Raw genomic sequence first — 15,750 nt, forward strand, 5'->3', positions numbered from 1 at the left:
CCTGTAGTCCCAGCTACTTGGGAGGCTGAGGCAAGAGAATCGCTTAAGCCCAAGAGTTTGAGGTTGCTGTGAGCTGTGACACCACAGCACTCTATCAAGGGCAACATAGACTCTGTCTCAAAAAATATAATAAAGCTAACAAATGAAAGCCAGAGATTTTCAGTTTTAATTTCTCTTGAACAGGCAAAATCCCATTTCTTTCTTTCTTTCTTTCTTTCTTTTTTTTTTTTTTTTTTTTGCAGTTTTTGGCCAGGGCTGGGTTTGAATCCACCACCACTGGCCCTCTGGCATATGGGGCCGGTGCCCTACTCCTTTGAGCCACAGGCGCCGCCCCCAAAATCCCCTTTCTTAAAGATTTATGCCATGAAAGGAACCGTTCAGTTAAGATATTCCCACGTTTCCCACGTTTAGGGATATGGTCCTTAGCAGGAGAAACTTCTTGACATAGTACAGAATGTTTACAGGACGAATGAATTTATGAACATGCTTTTCTCGTCTTGGTTCATGTAAGAGCCACAAAAATTAAAAGGGGTTGTTGTTTGCCAGGTTACAGGTTGGGAAGAGAGAACTTAGCTAAGGATTTTATGGGATTTATGCAATTAAAGCAATTTAACTTTCCCAAAGTCAAACGCCAAACCACTTAACCCCCTCAAACAATAGGATACACAATTACATCCTGGGAAATATAAGGTCTAGGAATGACAAGTATAACTATTCAAAACAGCTCCTCCTCACCCCACTGGACACAGCTGCACATAAATAGGATTTTTCATCTGAAGATTCACAGTCAGAGAATGTGATCTCTAGCAATACACTAACTTAAACCAAATATTCAGAAAAAAAGAGGGCTTCATGAAATGCATTATAATGAAATTTTACTTGTGCAAGTGTTTTTAAATATGGAAAGAGACTGTTCTATTGATGTATCTGAGCAAAGTATTTTCCCATAGGGGAACTGGGATACATTGCTTGAAATAAGTGGCCACTTACAGGTCTTAAAAGAAGTCTTTGTTTTGATGAGAATTTTTATTGTTTTAAGAAACATTCAGGCCAGGCACAGTGGCTCCCACCTAGCACTCTGGGAGGCCGAAGCAGGTGTATTGCTTGAGCTCAGGAGTTCAAGACCAGCCTGAGCAAGAGTGAGACTTCATCTCTAAAAATAGGTGGGCATTGTGGCAGATACCTGAAGTCTAGCTACGTGGACTAGCCTTGAGGCTAGAGGATCGCTTGAGCCCAAGAGATTGAGGTTGCTGTGAGCCATGATACCAGGGCACTCTACCCAGGGAGACAAAGTTAGACTCTGTCTCAAAAAAAAAGAAAAAGAAAAGAAAAGAAAAACAAACATTATAATTTTCATAATGAAGGATTTGGTATAAATGAGTTTCCCCAGTTTATACAAGAAAAAAGGTTGAGCAAGGGAAAAGCATACAATATTCCTGAAAGGAAAAACATTGAGTAAATGCTGATTTTTCCCAACTCAAAGTCATAGAAATTTCAAACATGTACAAAAATGGACAGAACAGTATAATATAATAAATCCATGCACACATCACCCAGCTTCAAGAGAATCACTCTCTGGCTGCTCTTCCTCCTTCTATACCCCCATTGCCCATAGTAAGACAGTGTACTACTTTGAAGCAAGCCCCAGACATTATATCACTTTGTCCATAATTATTTCATTATGCATCTTTAAAAGACTGGGACTCTTTTTTAAAAATATAACTTCAATACCATAGTTACATATGAGAACATTTTTTAAACTTTTTATTTGGGAACTATTTCAAACCTGCAAAAAGTTGCAAACAAAAATAGTACAAGAAACATCTATGTACTCTTCATACTGATTCACTTGCTGTTAACATTTTACCCCATTTGTATGACCATTTGGTCATCTCTCAGAACTCTCTAGAGTAAGTTACATATATTCTGGCCCCTTTTCCCTTAAATATAGTGTGTGCTTCCTAAAAGAAGAGATATTCCCTTATTATAACCACAGTGCTGTTATAAACCTTATAAATTTATATTGACTTTCTTTCTTTCTTTTTTTTTTTTTGAGACAGAGCCTCAAGCTGTCCCCCTGGGTAAAGTGCTATGGCATCACAGCTCACAGCAACCTCCAACTCCTGGGCTCAAGCAAGTCTCCTGCCTCAGCCTCCCAAGTAGCTGGGACCACAGGCGCCCGCCTCAACGCCTAGCTATTTTTTGGTTGCAGCCGTCAGTATTATTTGGCGGGCCCGGGCTGGATTTGAACCCACCACCTTAGGTGTATGTGGCTAGCGCCTTAGCCACTTGAACCACAGGTGCCGAGCCTATACTGACTTTCATTTAATCTATCACCCACATTCTAATCTCATCAGCTGATATAATAAAGCTCTTTACAACATTTTTCATCCTCCAGAACAGGATCCAGTCTAGGATCTGAGATTGTATTTAGTTTTCATATCTGTTTAGCCTCCTTTAATTTAGAACCATGCTGTCGAATGTGGCTATTTAAATTAAAACTGATTCAATTAGGGAGGTGCCTGTAGCTCAAAGGAGTAGGGTGCCAGCCCCATATGCTGGAGGTGGTGGGTTCAAACCCAGACCCGGCCAAAAAAAAAAAACACTGATCCAATTAAATGAAGCTTAAAGATTCAGTTTCTCAGTTGCACTGGCTGCATCTCCAGTGCTCAACAGCTACATATGGCTCCTGACTACTGCACTGTGCTGTGCAGACAGAACGTTTCCATCAGCACAGAGTGTCCTGAGCACAAGTGATGGTCTAGCACAGCAGTTGTCAACCTGTGGGTCGCAACCCCTTTTTAACAATGAAAATACATTGCAGCAACAGGAAGGTTGAGAACCACTGGTCTAGAACAAGGGCCTCTGAAGCGTGGACGGGTTTTGTGAGGACTTTCTTTGCTCATCTGTGGTGTCAGATATCACAAAGAGTATGCATGGATCTTTTTTATGACAATCAACCACATTCGGCACATAGTAGGTACTCAACAAATATTTGTTGAATGAACAAATGATTATTGGTATTACTCTCACTGGAGCGTTCTGTGAGGGTTCAGATACATAAACATTGCATGCCAAGAACCAGCATGGGGTCACTAAGAACGGAAGGCAGCTCTCATGGCCTCCTCCAGACCTCTTCCCACTAGGCTGTTTAAAAAACTCCTTCTAGGACAACCTCATGTCAGCAGTCAGCATCCTCTGGGTGCAGACATTCAGACAGTTACAAGCCCAACCAATCATTCTTTCATTGACCACACATTTCTCTATTGAGTCCACAAGGCATGGGGCTCTCCTTAGCAAATTGGCCAAATGCCTGTTAAAGTCTAGATAGTTGCTACCACATTTTCCACGCTTGGCTAGTCTACTAAAGGAAATAGAATTATTCTGATATGACTCATTCTTTGTGACCATGAAGAATGCAAAAAGCTCAGTTTGTTCTGTTATGAGCAAAGGAAGAGATATCAGCTCAGGCTGGGAAATATCTTTCTAAGAGTCAGAGCTGTACAAAGTGGCATGAACTGCCCTGGGGTATAGTGAGTGTCCTGTCAGTGCAGGCTGGACAGATGGCACACTGGGGACATTGTTGGATGGGCAGTGGGCAAGAACTAGGTTGAACTTTAAGGCCTCTCTAACTGAGAGTCTTTGATTCATGCACACAGGCCCTCACAAAAGTAAGTGGCATATTACAGGCTGTAGGAAGGGGGTCAGGCTCAGCACATTAACTATTTCCTGGTCAGGAAGACTACTCAAACACTTTGATTCAAGCAATTCTCTTGCCCCTCCCCCAAGTAGCTGGGAATACAGGCACCTGCCACAAAGCCAGGCTACTTCCAGAGACAGGGTCTTATTCTTGCTCAGGCTGATCTTGATCATGAGCTCAAGTGATCCACCCATCTTGGCCTCTCAGAGTGTTGGGATTACAGGGGTGAACCCCTGTGCCTGGCCCTGTGTCTCACTTTTAATGTAAGCACTGAATATTTATTTAGTGACTTATTCTGTGCAAAGCATTCTTATTTGAAGAATGGTAGGCATGTCAACCAAGTTACTAAGGGAGTTTAAAAAACAAAGAGCATAATGATCTCAAAGTCAGAAAATAATAAAGAGCAACATGTAAAATATGGAGTCCACATTGCCTTTATTCATCATCACAGGTATTAGGGCGGCACCTGTGGCTCAGTGAGTAGGGTGCCTGACCCATATGCCAAAGGTGGTGGGTTCGAACCTGGCCCCAGCCAAACTGCAACATCATTACAGGTATTAGATGATTAAGCATTGGACTCGCACCCTACAGTCTCTATGTACCAAAGACATAAATCCCTAGCTAGTGGACTGAAGTCCTCTATGACTTTCTGGGGAAAAGACACTGAATATCTGAGAATGTTCTTTCTCATGCTTGGCTCAAGAGTAAAGGTTTCACCAGGCTGAGCAAATATAAAAACTAGCTGGGTATTGTGGTGGGCACTGGCCATCCCAGCTACTCAGGAGGCTGAGGCAAGAGGATCACTTGAGCTCAAGAGTTTGAGGTTGCTGTGAGCCAGGATGCTATAGCATTCTACCCAGGGTGACAGAGTGAGACTCTGTCTAAAAAAAAAACAACGGCTCAGCGCCTATAGCTCAACTGGCTAAGGCGCCAGCCACGTACACCTAAGGTGGTGGGTTCGAATCCCCAGCCCGGACCCGCCAAACAACAATGACGGCTGCAACCAAAAAATAGCCGGGCGTTGTGGCGGGCGCCTGTGGTCCCAGCTACTTGGGAGGCGGAGGCAGGAGACTCGCTTGAGCCCAGGAGTTGGAGGTTGCTGTGAGCTGTAATGCCACGGCACTCTACCCAGGGGGACAGCTTGAGGCTCTGTCTCAAAAAAAAAAAAAAAAAAAAAAAAAAAAACCCCAAAGGTTTCCATTTAGATCTCAAAAAGTCTTGCTGCCACATGACCCAGAAATTCTACTTCTGGGTATAACATGTATACTCCAAAGAATTGAAAGCAAGGACTTTCAGTTCACACATTCACAGCAGGATTATTCACAACAGACAAAAGGTAAAAGTAACCCAGATGTCCAATAGATGGGGAGATAAACAGAAGGGGGTATCTTTACAAGTATACCAAGGAATATTAATGCTGTCTTTAGTAAGGAAATTCTGTCACATGCACAGATGAACCTTGAGGACATTTATGCTAAATGAAATAACAGACCCCAGAGAACAAAATACTGGATGAGTTCACTTATACAAGGTACCTAGAGTAGTCAAATTCACAGAGATAGAAACTAGAAAGGTAGTTTCTAGGCAATAGAGGTGGTGGCAGGAAATGGGGAATTGGTGTTCAATGGGTACCATTTCAGTTTGGGATGATGAGAACATTCTGGAGATGAATGGTGATTGTACCATTAGTACAATGTCCCTCTAGACTCGGATGGGTTGCTTTCAGGTAACTGACATAAAAGGTAACCCCTTTTCCAACACTACTTATGCTTCATATTATAGTATTTGTTCAGCAACATGAAGCTCTATTTTGTATATTTCAGGTTAATCATAAATTAGCCATGTTTCGTATATTACATTGACTAGTCTACCTTTTTTAGACAGCAATTGCACAATTACTAACTGGATTAGCTTTCAAACATACTTTTGGTTAAAAATAGACTGAAATCTAAAAATCTAAGTTTATTTTACAAGTTTATAGGAAGTGAAAAGTTTTTGTTTGTTTTTAAGAGACAAAGGTCTCACTCTGGTGCCCAGGCTAGAGTGGAGTGGCATGATCATAGCTCACTACAATCTCCAACTCTGGGCTCCCACAATCCTCCTGCCTCAGCCTCCCAAGTAGCTGGGGCTACAGGTGCCCCCCCATCACAATGGACAGCTAATTTGTATTGTTGTTGTCATTGATGCTTTATTATGTACATATTTAAATATTAGGTTTTTTTAAAATAGTGAGTGGCTTGTGTACATTTTAACAACTTTTTTTTTTTTTTTTAGTTTCAAACCATTAAGTGGGTAGAGATGTTTTTATTACATGTTGGCTAATTTTTTAAATTTTTTTGTAGAAAGGTCTCACCGTGTTGCCCAGGCCAGACTTGAACTCCTACCTTGTGGAATGTGGAAAACATATCCGTACCTCAATGTGTAACTCCCATAGCGCTGGGATTACAGACCTGAGCCACCACATATGGCAGGCAAACTTTTTTTTAATCTTTCTGCATCACAGCAGTGGCCAGGCTGACTTGGGTAGAAGCTGATGGGATATGTACCTTGGCACTTCCTGACAGGCTGGTCCTGAACTTCTGCCTCCATCCTGTCCTTTCATCTGGTCTCTCTTTCTCAGTTCTTGTACCTGCCACAGATCGGGAGCGCTCCTGAGTGTCGCAGTCCTCACAACTGGGCTTTTTTCCTCCTCGCACAGCTTTCCAAGTGCTCTGAGCATCTCCTTTCTCTTACAGCCCTCTTGGCCAGTCTGGCTCCTGTCCACCCCCAGGCACGGTGGGAAGGGGGCCCTACTAGGGAACTTATCGCTCTAGTGCAGCCTGCACAGACCTCTTAGATTTCCCAGCGCTCTTCCCTGCCCACGCATGGGGGTGGCTCACCTCTGGGTCTTAAGTCTGGCAGGGCCTAGAGACAGCTGAACTGCTGGGCTCCATGCCTAGCTTGGTGAGACCTCCCAGCTGGAGCAGTCCCTCCCCTGACTCCCAGCCAGACCTCCTCTCCCAGGCCCCTACACTGCACTATCTATTTGCACAGTCTGATCCCAGGGCTCAGAACTCCTCCTTGCCTGCACCATCCTGGACCTTGGCTCTGGGAAGCGAGACAGGTAGAGCCACGGTGCAGGGAAGACAGTGCCTCTCTGGGAAGTGGGGCTGGGCTGGGGTGGACATCAGGTGAAGGCGTTCTGCAGAGGCAGGAAGGAGCCTGGCTATGCTGTGCACTTCCCTCCAGCCCTCAGCCTGAGGCGGCAGCATCTCCTCCTGCTCGGGTCTAACTGGTCTCTTTCCCTCAGCTCCTGCCAGGGGTCTTGTCTGCATCACACTGTGGCCCCCAGTTGTGTAACTCCTAGAATGGTGACTGAGATGTTCTGTATGGGTATGGTTTATGTCCCCCACCAACTCCCAGTGAAAGTCTTCAATTGCTCATGCACTTTTAAACTTAGCCCAGGCTTGTGTTATATGCTCAATAATTCCCGATGTAAAGCCTTTAAAGCCGTATCATCCCTTCCAAGAACTTAGAACCTGGCAATTTGCTAAATGGTTTATATGAATTATCACATTGTGTCTTGAACATAATGCTGTGAAGTTGGCAATATCATCATCCCTTATTACAGGTGAGGAAACTGAGGCCAGAGAAAAAGCTGAAGGCCAGGATTTGAACCAAGGCCAGCCCCCAGCACATGGGGCCTCCTTTTGATGGGAGTACTGACTCATGCACCCCTAGCCAGTCCCACAGCCCAGGCTGCTGCTTTACAGCTCAGAATATTCAGAAGAGAAGGACAGGAGGAGAGTATTCACTTACTCTGTAAATAAGTAAAACGAACAAGTGTGTGCCCGTTGTACACTGGTCATGGAGATCTAAAACACCCTGTCTGGTTCATATCCCCACATAACTTTCCTTCCCCTGGAAGCCCCATCTCACCCTTCTTTGCCTTCTGAATGATGGACCCACTCTCAAGACTCAGCCACAGTGTCTTCTCCAAGAAGGATCTCACCTTCATTTCTATTGGCACTTGGTTAGGGCTCCAGAGATGGGTGTTTTTGACTTAATGTGGCCCTTACAATTCTGTACACTCCCCTATCTCCAGCTTTGGAGCTAGAGAAATTTAGGGACTCAGAGTAGGAGTTAAATTTGTGTTTAGAAGGTTTTGTGCACGTGTATCCTGCTTTAACATATAGATGAATTTCAGAAAGGTTATAGATACATAGACATTTTATGAATTAAAATTCTATTTTCTCATAGATGTATGTTTCAGAGATGTCTTATCTTAGTATAAATTGCTATTAAAATTCACTTTTTAAGGCTCGGCACCTGTGGCTCAAGTGGCTAAGGCTCCAGCCACATACACCTAAGGTGGTGGGTTTGAATCCAACCCAGGCCCGCCAAACAACAATGATGGCTGCAACCAAAAAAAATAGCCAGGCGTTGTGGCAAGCTCCTGTGGTCCCAGCTACTTGAGAGGCTGAGGCAGGAGACTCGCTTGAACCCAGGAGTTGGACGTTGCTGTGAGCTGTGATGCCATTGCACTCTATCCAGGGGGACAGCTTGAGGCTCTGTCTCAAAAAAAAAAAGAATTCACTTTTTAAAACTGCTGGACACTGGTGCCTGTGGCTCAGTGAGTAGGGCACTGGCCCCATATACCGAAGGTGGCAGGTTTGAACCCAGCCCCAGCCAAACTGCAACAAAAAAAATAACTGGGTGTTGTGGTGGGTGCCTGTAGTCCCAGCTACTCGGGAGACTGAGGCAAGAGAATCATCTAAGCCCAAGAGCTGGAGGTTGCTGTGAGCTGTGATGCTATAGCACTCTACTGAGGGTGACAAAGTAAGACTCTGTCTCTAAGAAAAACAAAAAACCAAAAAAACTGCTGGGCCCTAATACTTTAAAAACAAGCTTTTCTCAAGTGACCCTCCCATTAGGAAGGCAATAACCCATGCAATCCTCTAAGGCAGTGGTTCTCAACCTGTGGGTCGTGACCCACAGGAACTATATTAAAAGGTCGCGGCATTAGGAAGGTTGAGAACCACTGCTCTAAGAACCACTGCTTCAATGCACCTTCATATTGAAAAGAATCCTTTTGGAATCCTTTTGCAAAACTAGTGATCATATTTAGTTTATAGAGTTGTATGCTCAGATTTTGGAAACTAAAATTACTTCTGATTTTTACGTATAGAGGTAAAATCAAATAGAGCTAAATATGTCACACAAAAAATGAGCAGTCCTCTGCAAATTGCCATCCACCTATCCCTCCCCTACCCAGAAGAAGCCACATTCAATTCTTCCTGGCTCAGCAATTTTCTGGTACTTGTGTGGAGTCAGAGCTGAAGCCCACAAGCCACAAGGCTTCAGTGAAAACACTCCTAAGCCCTCTTAATACTGAGGGGCACAGCTAGGCTGAGTTGGCATGAGGCAAGGAGATCTGGTTATCAGCAGATTCAGCAAATGTTGAAAGAATACCCCCATGTGTGGGGAACCATAAAAGACAACTTCATCAGATTCCCTGAATGGTGATATTGAGCTAGATAAGGCTATGGTCTTAAAACCAGTGAAGAAGGGAGGTGGGATGGGGCAGAGGTTTCCTATGACATAATCATATGCTAATCCATGCTTGGAAGATGTCCAAGGCCAGAGTCCCAACAGCAATCATATCAAATGCTTCTGTGTATGTGTATGTGTGTGACCTACTTGTGCAGGTTTTTTCATCTGGGTTAAGAGCAAATCCTTCACGGCACCGGCAGGAGTAGGAACCATCAGCATTTACACACTCATGTTCACATCCATGGTTTTCTGAAGCACAGTAGTCCACAGCTGTAGAAAATATAACATATTCAGTTTAATCAGAAATGTAAACAGAGAAAGGCAGAATGGAAGTATACTTATAATAAATATAAATAAGTATTAATATTATTGCTCCAGGGCAGCATCTGAGGCTCAGTGGGTAGGGCGCCAGCCCCATATACCAAGGGTGGCGGGTTTGAACCCAGACCTGGCCAGCTAAAAAGCAATGACAACTGCAACAACAACAACAACAAAAATCTGGGCATTGTGGCGGGCAGCTGTTATACTCAGAAGGCTGAGGGAAGAGAATCACTTAAGCCCAAGAGTTTGAGGTTGCCGTGAGCTGTGACATCACGCACTCTACAAGGGTGACAAAGTGAGACTCTGTCTCAAAAAAAAAAATATTGTTGCTCCAAGAAGTATATGGAGGCCAAGTGCAGTGGCTCACGCCTATAACTCCAGCACACTGGAAGGCTGTGGCAGGTGGATCGCCTGAGCTGCTCAGGAGTTCGAGATCAGCCTGAGCAAACAAGAGACGTCTGTCTCTACTAAAAACAGAAAAACTAGCTGGGTGTTGTGGCAGGTGCCTATAGTCCCAGCTACCTGGGAGGCTGAGGCAAGAGGATTACTCAGGCCCAAGAGTTTGAGGTTGCTGTGAGCTATGATGATGCCATGGCACTCTAGACAGGGTGACAGAGTGAGACTCTATCTCAAAAAAAAAAAAAAAAATTAGAAAAAAGCGTATGAATTAAAAACTATGGATCTAAGGCTCGGTGCCAGTAGCACAGTGATTATAGTACCAGCCACATACACGGAGGGTGGCAGGTTTGAGCCTGGCCCAGGCCAGCTAAGCAACAATGACAACTGCAACAAAAAATGGCCAGGCATTGTGGCGGGCACCTGTAGTCCCAGCTACTTGGGAGGTTGAGGCAAGAGAATTGCTTAAGCCCAAGAGTTGGAGGTTGCTGTGAGCTGTGACACCATGGCACTCCATCCAGGGCAACATAGTGAGACTTTGCCTCAAAAAAAAAAATTTAATTTAATTTAAAAAATATGGATCTAAGACCTTCTTTTTCTTATTCCTGCCAAAAAAGATATCAGGAGTCTATATCAGGCAATTCATATCTGAAGATCAAAAGCTTATGACAATTGTAGTTAAAAGATAAAGAAGAGGGGCGGCGCCTGTGGCTCAAAGGAGTAGGGCGCAGGCCCCATATACAGGAGGTGGTGGTTTCAAACCCAGCCCTGGCCAAAAACTGCAAAAAAAAAAAAAAAAGAAGAAGAAGGACAAATCACACATACCTATAAAACTGGCAGAAATAAAGATGAAGTAAAACCCAGGGGTGGCAAAACAGCATAGACACAGTTATTAATGGTGAGTGACATTATAAATTGACAAAAATCCTTACGTAAGGCAATTTGACGAAGTTTATGATGGAAACATGACCCAAAGAAATGACTGACATGGGCGTGAAATTAACTATATGCAGTAAGCTATTAATAGGAGCGCTGTTTAACATGATTTTTAAAAGGTCTAGAAAATGAGATGAACAGTTAATAAGGATAAATAGATTAGTAACTTATCCAGTGTGAGAAAACACACTGGCTGATTCCTCATTAATTCCACAAATATTAACTGAGTGCCTAGTATGGTCTAGACTCTAGGCCCTGTTTTGGGTTCCAGGGATAAAGCAAATAACAAAATAGACAAAAATTGTGGCTCTCAAGGAGCTTATGTTCGGGTGGTGATGGTGGGAGTGGGGAATAAACAAAAGATAAAATATGTAAGTACACAGCATAGTCTATTAGAAGACAAAGAGTGCTCTGGAGGAAAACAAGACCAGGAACAGGATAGGGCCTGTGGGGGTGAGTGTGTTGTAATGGGCGTGGTGAGGAAAGCCTTTCTGTGAAGATGCAGTTGGGGGGAGTGTTGAAGGAGGAGGTACGAGCCGTGATGGTACCTGGGAGACGGCATCGTAGCAAAAGGAACAGCAAATGCAAAGGCCAGGAGGTGGGAGATACATGCCTGGTGAGCTAGAGGACCAGCAAAGAGGCCAGGGTGGCTAGAGCAGGGAGAGGAGTGGGACAGGAGAATGGTGCAGTCAGGAGGGACTGTGGGCCACTGCAAGGACCTTGGCTTTTTCTTGGACCTGAGGGTTGCTGGTGGTGAACCAAGGTGTTAAGAATAGCCTGTACAGGGCAAATGTGATGGTAGAAAACCAGTTAGGGGCTACTCCAATAATCCCACCCTTAAGCGAGGATGGGGTGGGAAGAAGTGGTGTTTTGGGAATTATGGGTTGAATTGTTTGCCCAATAAGATCTGTTGGAGTGCTAACCCCTGCTACTGCGAAAGTAGCCTTATTGGGAAATAGGGTCTTTGCAGAAGTAATAAAGTTAAGATGCAATCGTTCGGGTGGGCTCTAGCCCACTCTGACTGGTGTCCTTATGAGAGGAGAAGGCCATGTGAAGACAGCCACAGGGGGAGAGCACCAGATGAAGACAGACGCAGGGACCGGAGTGACGCAGCTGGACTGGAGGAACATCAAGTTTCCACAGCCACCGCCAGATGTTAGGGAGAGGCAAGGACTCTCCCTGCCAGTCTCATAGGCAGCCCAGCTCAGCCCGCACCTTGATTTTGGACTTTTAGCTGCCAGATTAAAAAAATTTCCAGTTTTTTAAGTCACCCAGTCTGTGGCACTTTGTTATGACAGCCCTAGCAGACTAATATATCCGGTACGTGTGTCCACATGGAGCTGGTAGATTCCCATTGGATTAGCGCTGAGGCAAGAGAAAAAGAGACCAATTCAAGCTAATCCCAGGGATTTTGGTGTAAGCAACTGATCTGGGATGGGGCAGGTGCAAGAGAAGCAGGTTTCACAGGAGAACATCAGGAGCTCCAGTTTGAGAATTAGGCAGTCACTAATTTGTCCATTATAATGATACAATTGTAAATAGAAAGGCAAAATTTGGTGGAACAAAGTAGGTCTAAATTATATATTCACAGTGGTTATATCTATGTAAAATATAGCTCTGAGGCAAAGCCTGGAAATTAGAAATAAAAATGCTTGTTTATTAAGGTAGTAGGAGTATGGATTTTTTTTTCTTTAAAAATCCTTCACTCTAGGGTGGCACCTGTGGCTCAAGGAGTAGGGCGCCAGCCCCATATACTGGACATGGCGGGTTCAAACCCAGCCCCAGCTTAAAACTGCAAAAAAAAAAAAAAAAAAAATCCTTCACTCTAGATAAGACATAGGGCTGACAAACATATGAAAAATGCTCATCATCCCTAATCATCAGAGAAATGCAAATTAAAACCACCCTGAGATACCACCTAACCCCAGAAAGATTAGCCCATATCACAAAGTCCCAAAGTAGCTGACGTGGATGTGGAGAGAGGGGAATACTTTTACACTGTTGGTGGGACTGCAAATAAATACAGCCTCTTTAGAAAGAAATATAGGGCTCGGCGCCTATAGCTCAACCGGCTAAGGCGCCAGCCACGTACACCTAAGGTGGCGGGTTCGAATCCCCAGCCCGGACCCGCCAAACAACAATGACGGCTGCAACCAAAAAACAGCCGGGCGTTGTGGCGGGCGCCTGTGGTCCCAGCTACTTGGGAGGCGGAGGCAAGAGACTCGCTTGAGCCCAGGAGTTGGAGATTGCTGTGAGCTGTAATGCCACGGCACTCTGCCCAGGGGGACAGCTTGAGGCTCTGTCTCAAAAAAAAAAAAAAAAAAAAGAAAGAAATATAGACAATCCTCAAAGAATTCAAATTAGACCTCCTATTTGACCCCCATAATCCCACTACTAGGCATCTATGCAGAATAATAAAATCATTTCATTAAGACATTTGCACTAGATTGTTTATCATAGCTCAATTTACAATCACCAAGATGTGGAAACAACCTAAATGCCCATCATCTCAGGAATGGATTAACAAACTATGGTTATATGTATACCATGGAATACTATTCAGACGTAAAAAAAGATGGTGACTTTTCATCTTTTATATTAACCTGGATGGAGTTGAAACACATTCTTCTTATAAAGTATAACAAGAATGGGAAAGCAAATATTCAATGTACTCAATACAAATATGAAGCCAGTAGATGATCTAATTCATGCCCACATCGGAGTAAAACGCATTTCTTTTCTTTTTTTTTTTTTTTTTTTTGAGACAGAGCCTCAAGCTATTCCCCTGGGTAGAATGCTATGGCATCACAGCTCATAGCAACCTCCAACTCCTGGGCTCAAGCGAGTCTCCTGTCTCTGCCTCCCAAGTAGCTGGGACCACAGGCGCCCACCACAATGCCTGGCTATTTTTTGGTTGCAGCCATGACTGTTGTTTGGCGGGCCCGGGCTGGATTTGAACCCGCCACCTTAGGTGTATGTGGCTGGCACCTTAGCCACTTGAGCCACAGGCACCGAGCCAGTAAAACGCATTTCAATTCAACTTGGGGGGAGGAGGAACAAGAGAGAGGGAAGAGAGGAGGAGGGGCTGTTTGACGTGCTCCCACTTAATGAGCACGAAATAGGTGTGATCAGAAGGATTCCCCTATATCGCGCTGGCCCGGTATTCAGACTGGAGAGAGGTTGGAGGCTCTGCTTAGGCCTTTTTGAGTCTAAGTCACATTCTCTAAACTCTCCTTTTTCCAGAATACTATAGAGTATCTAGTGTTGGCCCAGTTGTTTATAAAAAGCTGTACAGGCTCGGCGCCTGTGGCTCAAGCGGCTAAGGCGCCAGCCACATACACCTAAGGTGGCAGGTTCGAATCCCCAGCTCAGATCCCTCAGATCAATCCCTCAGATCCCTCAGATCCCTCAGATCAATCCCTCAGATCAATCAACGCTTTCATTCCCTCTAACAGTAGGAGGCCTGATGCCCAGAGGATGCTAAATGCTCAAGACAGGTGGAACACTGGGTTTTAGAACACTTGCCCACATCTCTCACTCGCTGGGCTGTGTGCTTATCAAGCAGTCTTGGAGGAAAATCTGTGCTCTCCTTCCACTGACTGAGTCGGATGGTTATAAAGCATTGGTCCTCACAGAATGGTCTGTGAACCAGCTGCATCAACTCCTGCTTGAGAACTTGTCGGTAATGCTGATTCTCAGGCCCCACCCAGACCTATTGATCAGGCACTCTGGTATAGGGCCCAGGAATATGTGTTTTAATAAACCCTGCAGGTGATTCTGACCCATGCTGAACTTTGACAGCCACTGTTAAAAAGTGTCAAAGGTGTTTTTGGTTCCAAACCTATATATGCTATTTCTACATGTTACTGTAATTAACTTAAATAGAATCAAAACCAAGAAAATATAAGCACTAAAAGAAGTTGAGGGGTTTTTTTGTTGTTGTTACAGTTTGGCCAGGGCCAGGGCTTGAACCCTCCACCCTTAGCATATGGGGCCAGCACCCCACTCCCTGAGCCACAGGCACCACCCTAAATTGAGAGGTTTTTTTAAAAATAAAAACTAAATTAAAAGCTTTGGAAAGAATTAAAGCAATTTGTTAACCAGAATTGCTGTGGGACCAAGCATGGACGAAAAAAGTGTAAAAGATTGGGAAATTTTTCATTAAAACGTATAAGGATTCTGCCCTTAGACTGCTTTATAGAAATCTTCAAACCCTTGCTCTAATTTAAAGAAACCAAAACTAAAAATCATAGGTAACACATTATGGGTATGGCTTATGTAAGAAAGATTTTTAAATATCTTGTTTTTTCTTCAAATCAACTTAAAATTAATATTTTTACACTTGGCACCTGTAGCTCAAGCGGCTAAGGCACCAGTCACATACACCAGACTGGCGGGTTCGAATCCAGCCTAGGCCTGCCAAACAGCAATGACAACTACAACCAAAAAATAGCCGAGTATTGTGTTGGGCGCCTGTAGTCCCAGCTACTTGGGAGGCTGAGGCAAGAGAATCGCTTAGGCCCAAGATTTGGAGGTTGCTGTGAGCTGTGATGCCATAGCACTCTACCCAGGGTGACAGCTTGAGGCTCTGTCTCAAAGTAATGATAGTAATAATAATTAATATTTTTAAAAGTGTAATTTAAAGTAATTTTTATTCAAGGCAGGTGGATTGCCTGAGCTCGTGAGTTCAAGACCAGCCTAAGTCAGAGCAGACCGAGACCCCATCCCTAGAAATAGCTGGGCGTTGTGGCGGGTGCCTGTAGTCCCAGCTACTTGGGAGGCTGAGGTAAGGGAATCGCTTAAGCCCAAGAGTTTGAGGTTGCTATGAGCTGTGACACCACAACACTCTACCACGGGTGACATAG

General features: G+C 44.3%; 1 protein-coding gene across 1 annotated transcript in view; it reads right to left on the reverse strand.

Moving 5' to 3' along the window:
• The window catches only part of MATN2 (matrilin 2), a 147,285-nt gene that overhangs the window by 38,416 nt on the left and 93,119 nt on the right, over positions 1–15,750 (reverse strand). Inside the window, exon 6 of the mRNA XM_003782459.3 lies at positions 9,380–9,502. Within this exon, the coding sequence (XP_003782507.2) occupies positions 9,380–9,502 (123 nt within the window). The remainder of the gene's footprint in view (positions 1–9,379; positions 9,503–15,750) is intronic.

The sequence above is a fragment of the Otolemur garnettii genome, unplaced genomic scaffold (assembly GCF_000181295.1).
Source record: "Otolemur garnettii isolate 467f Iridium unplaced genomic scaffold, OtoGar3 scaffold00004, whole genome shotgun sequence".
In the NCBI taxonomy this organism is placed as follows: domain Eukaryota; kingdom Metazoa; phylum Chordata; class Mammalia; order Primates; family Galagidae; genus Otolemur; species Otolemur garnettii.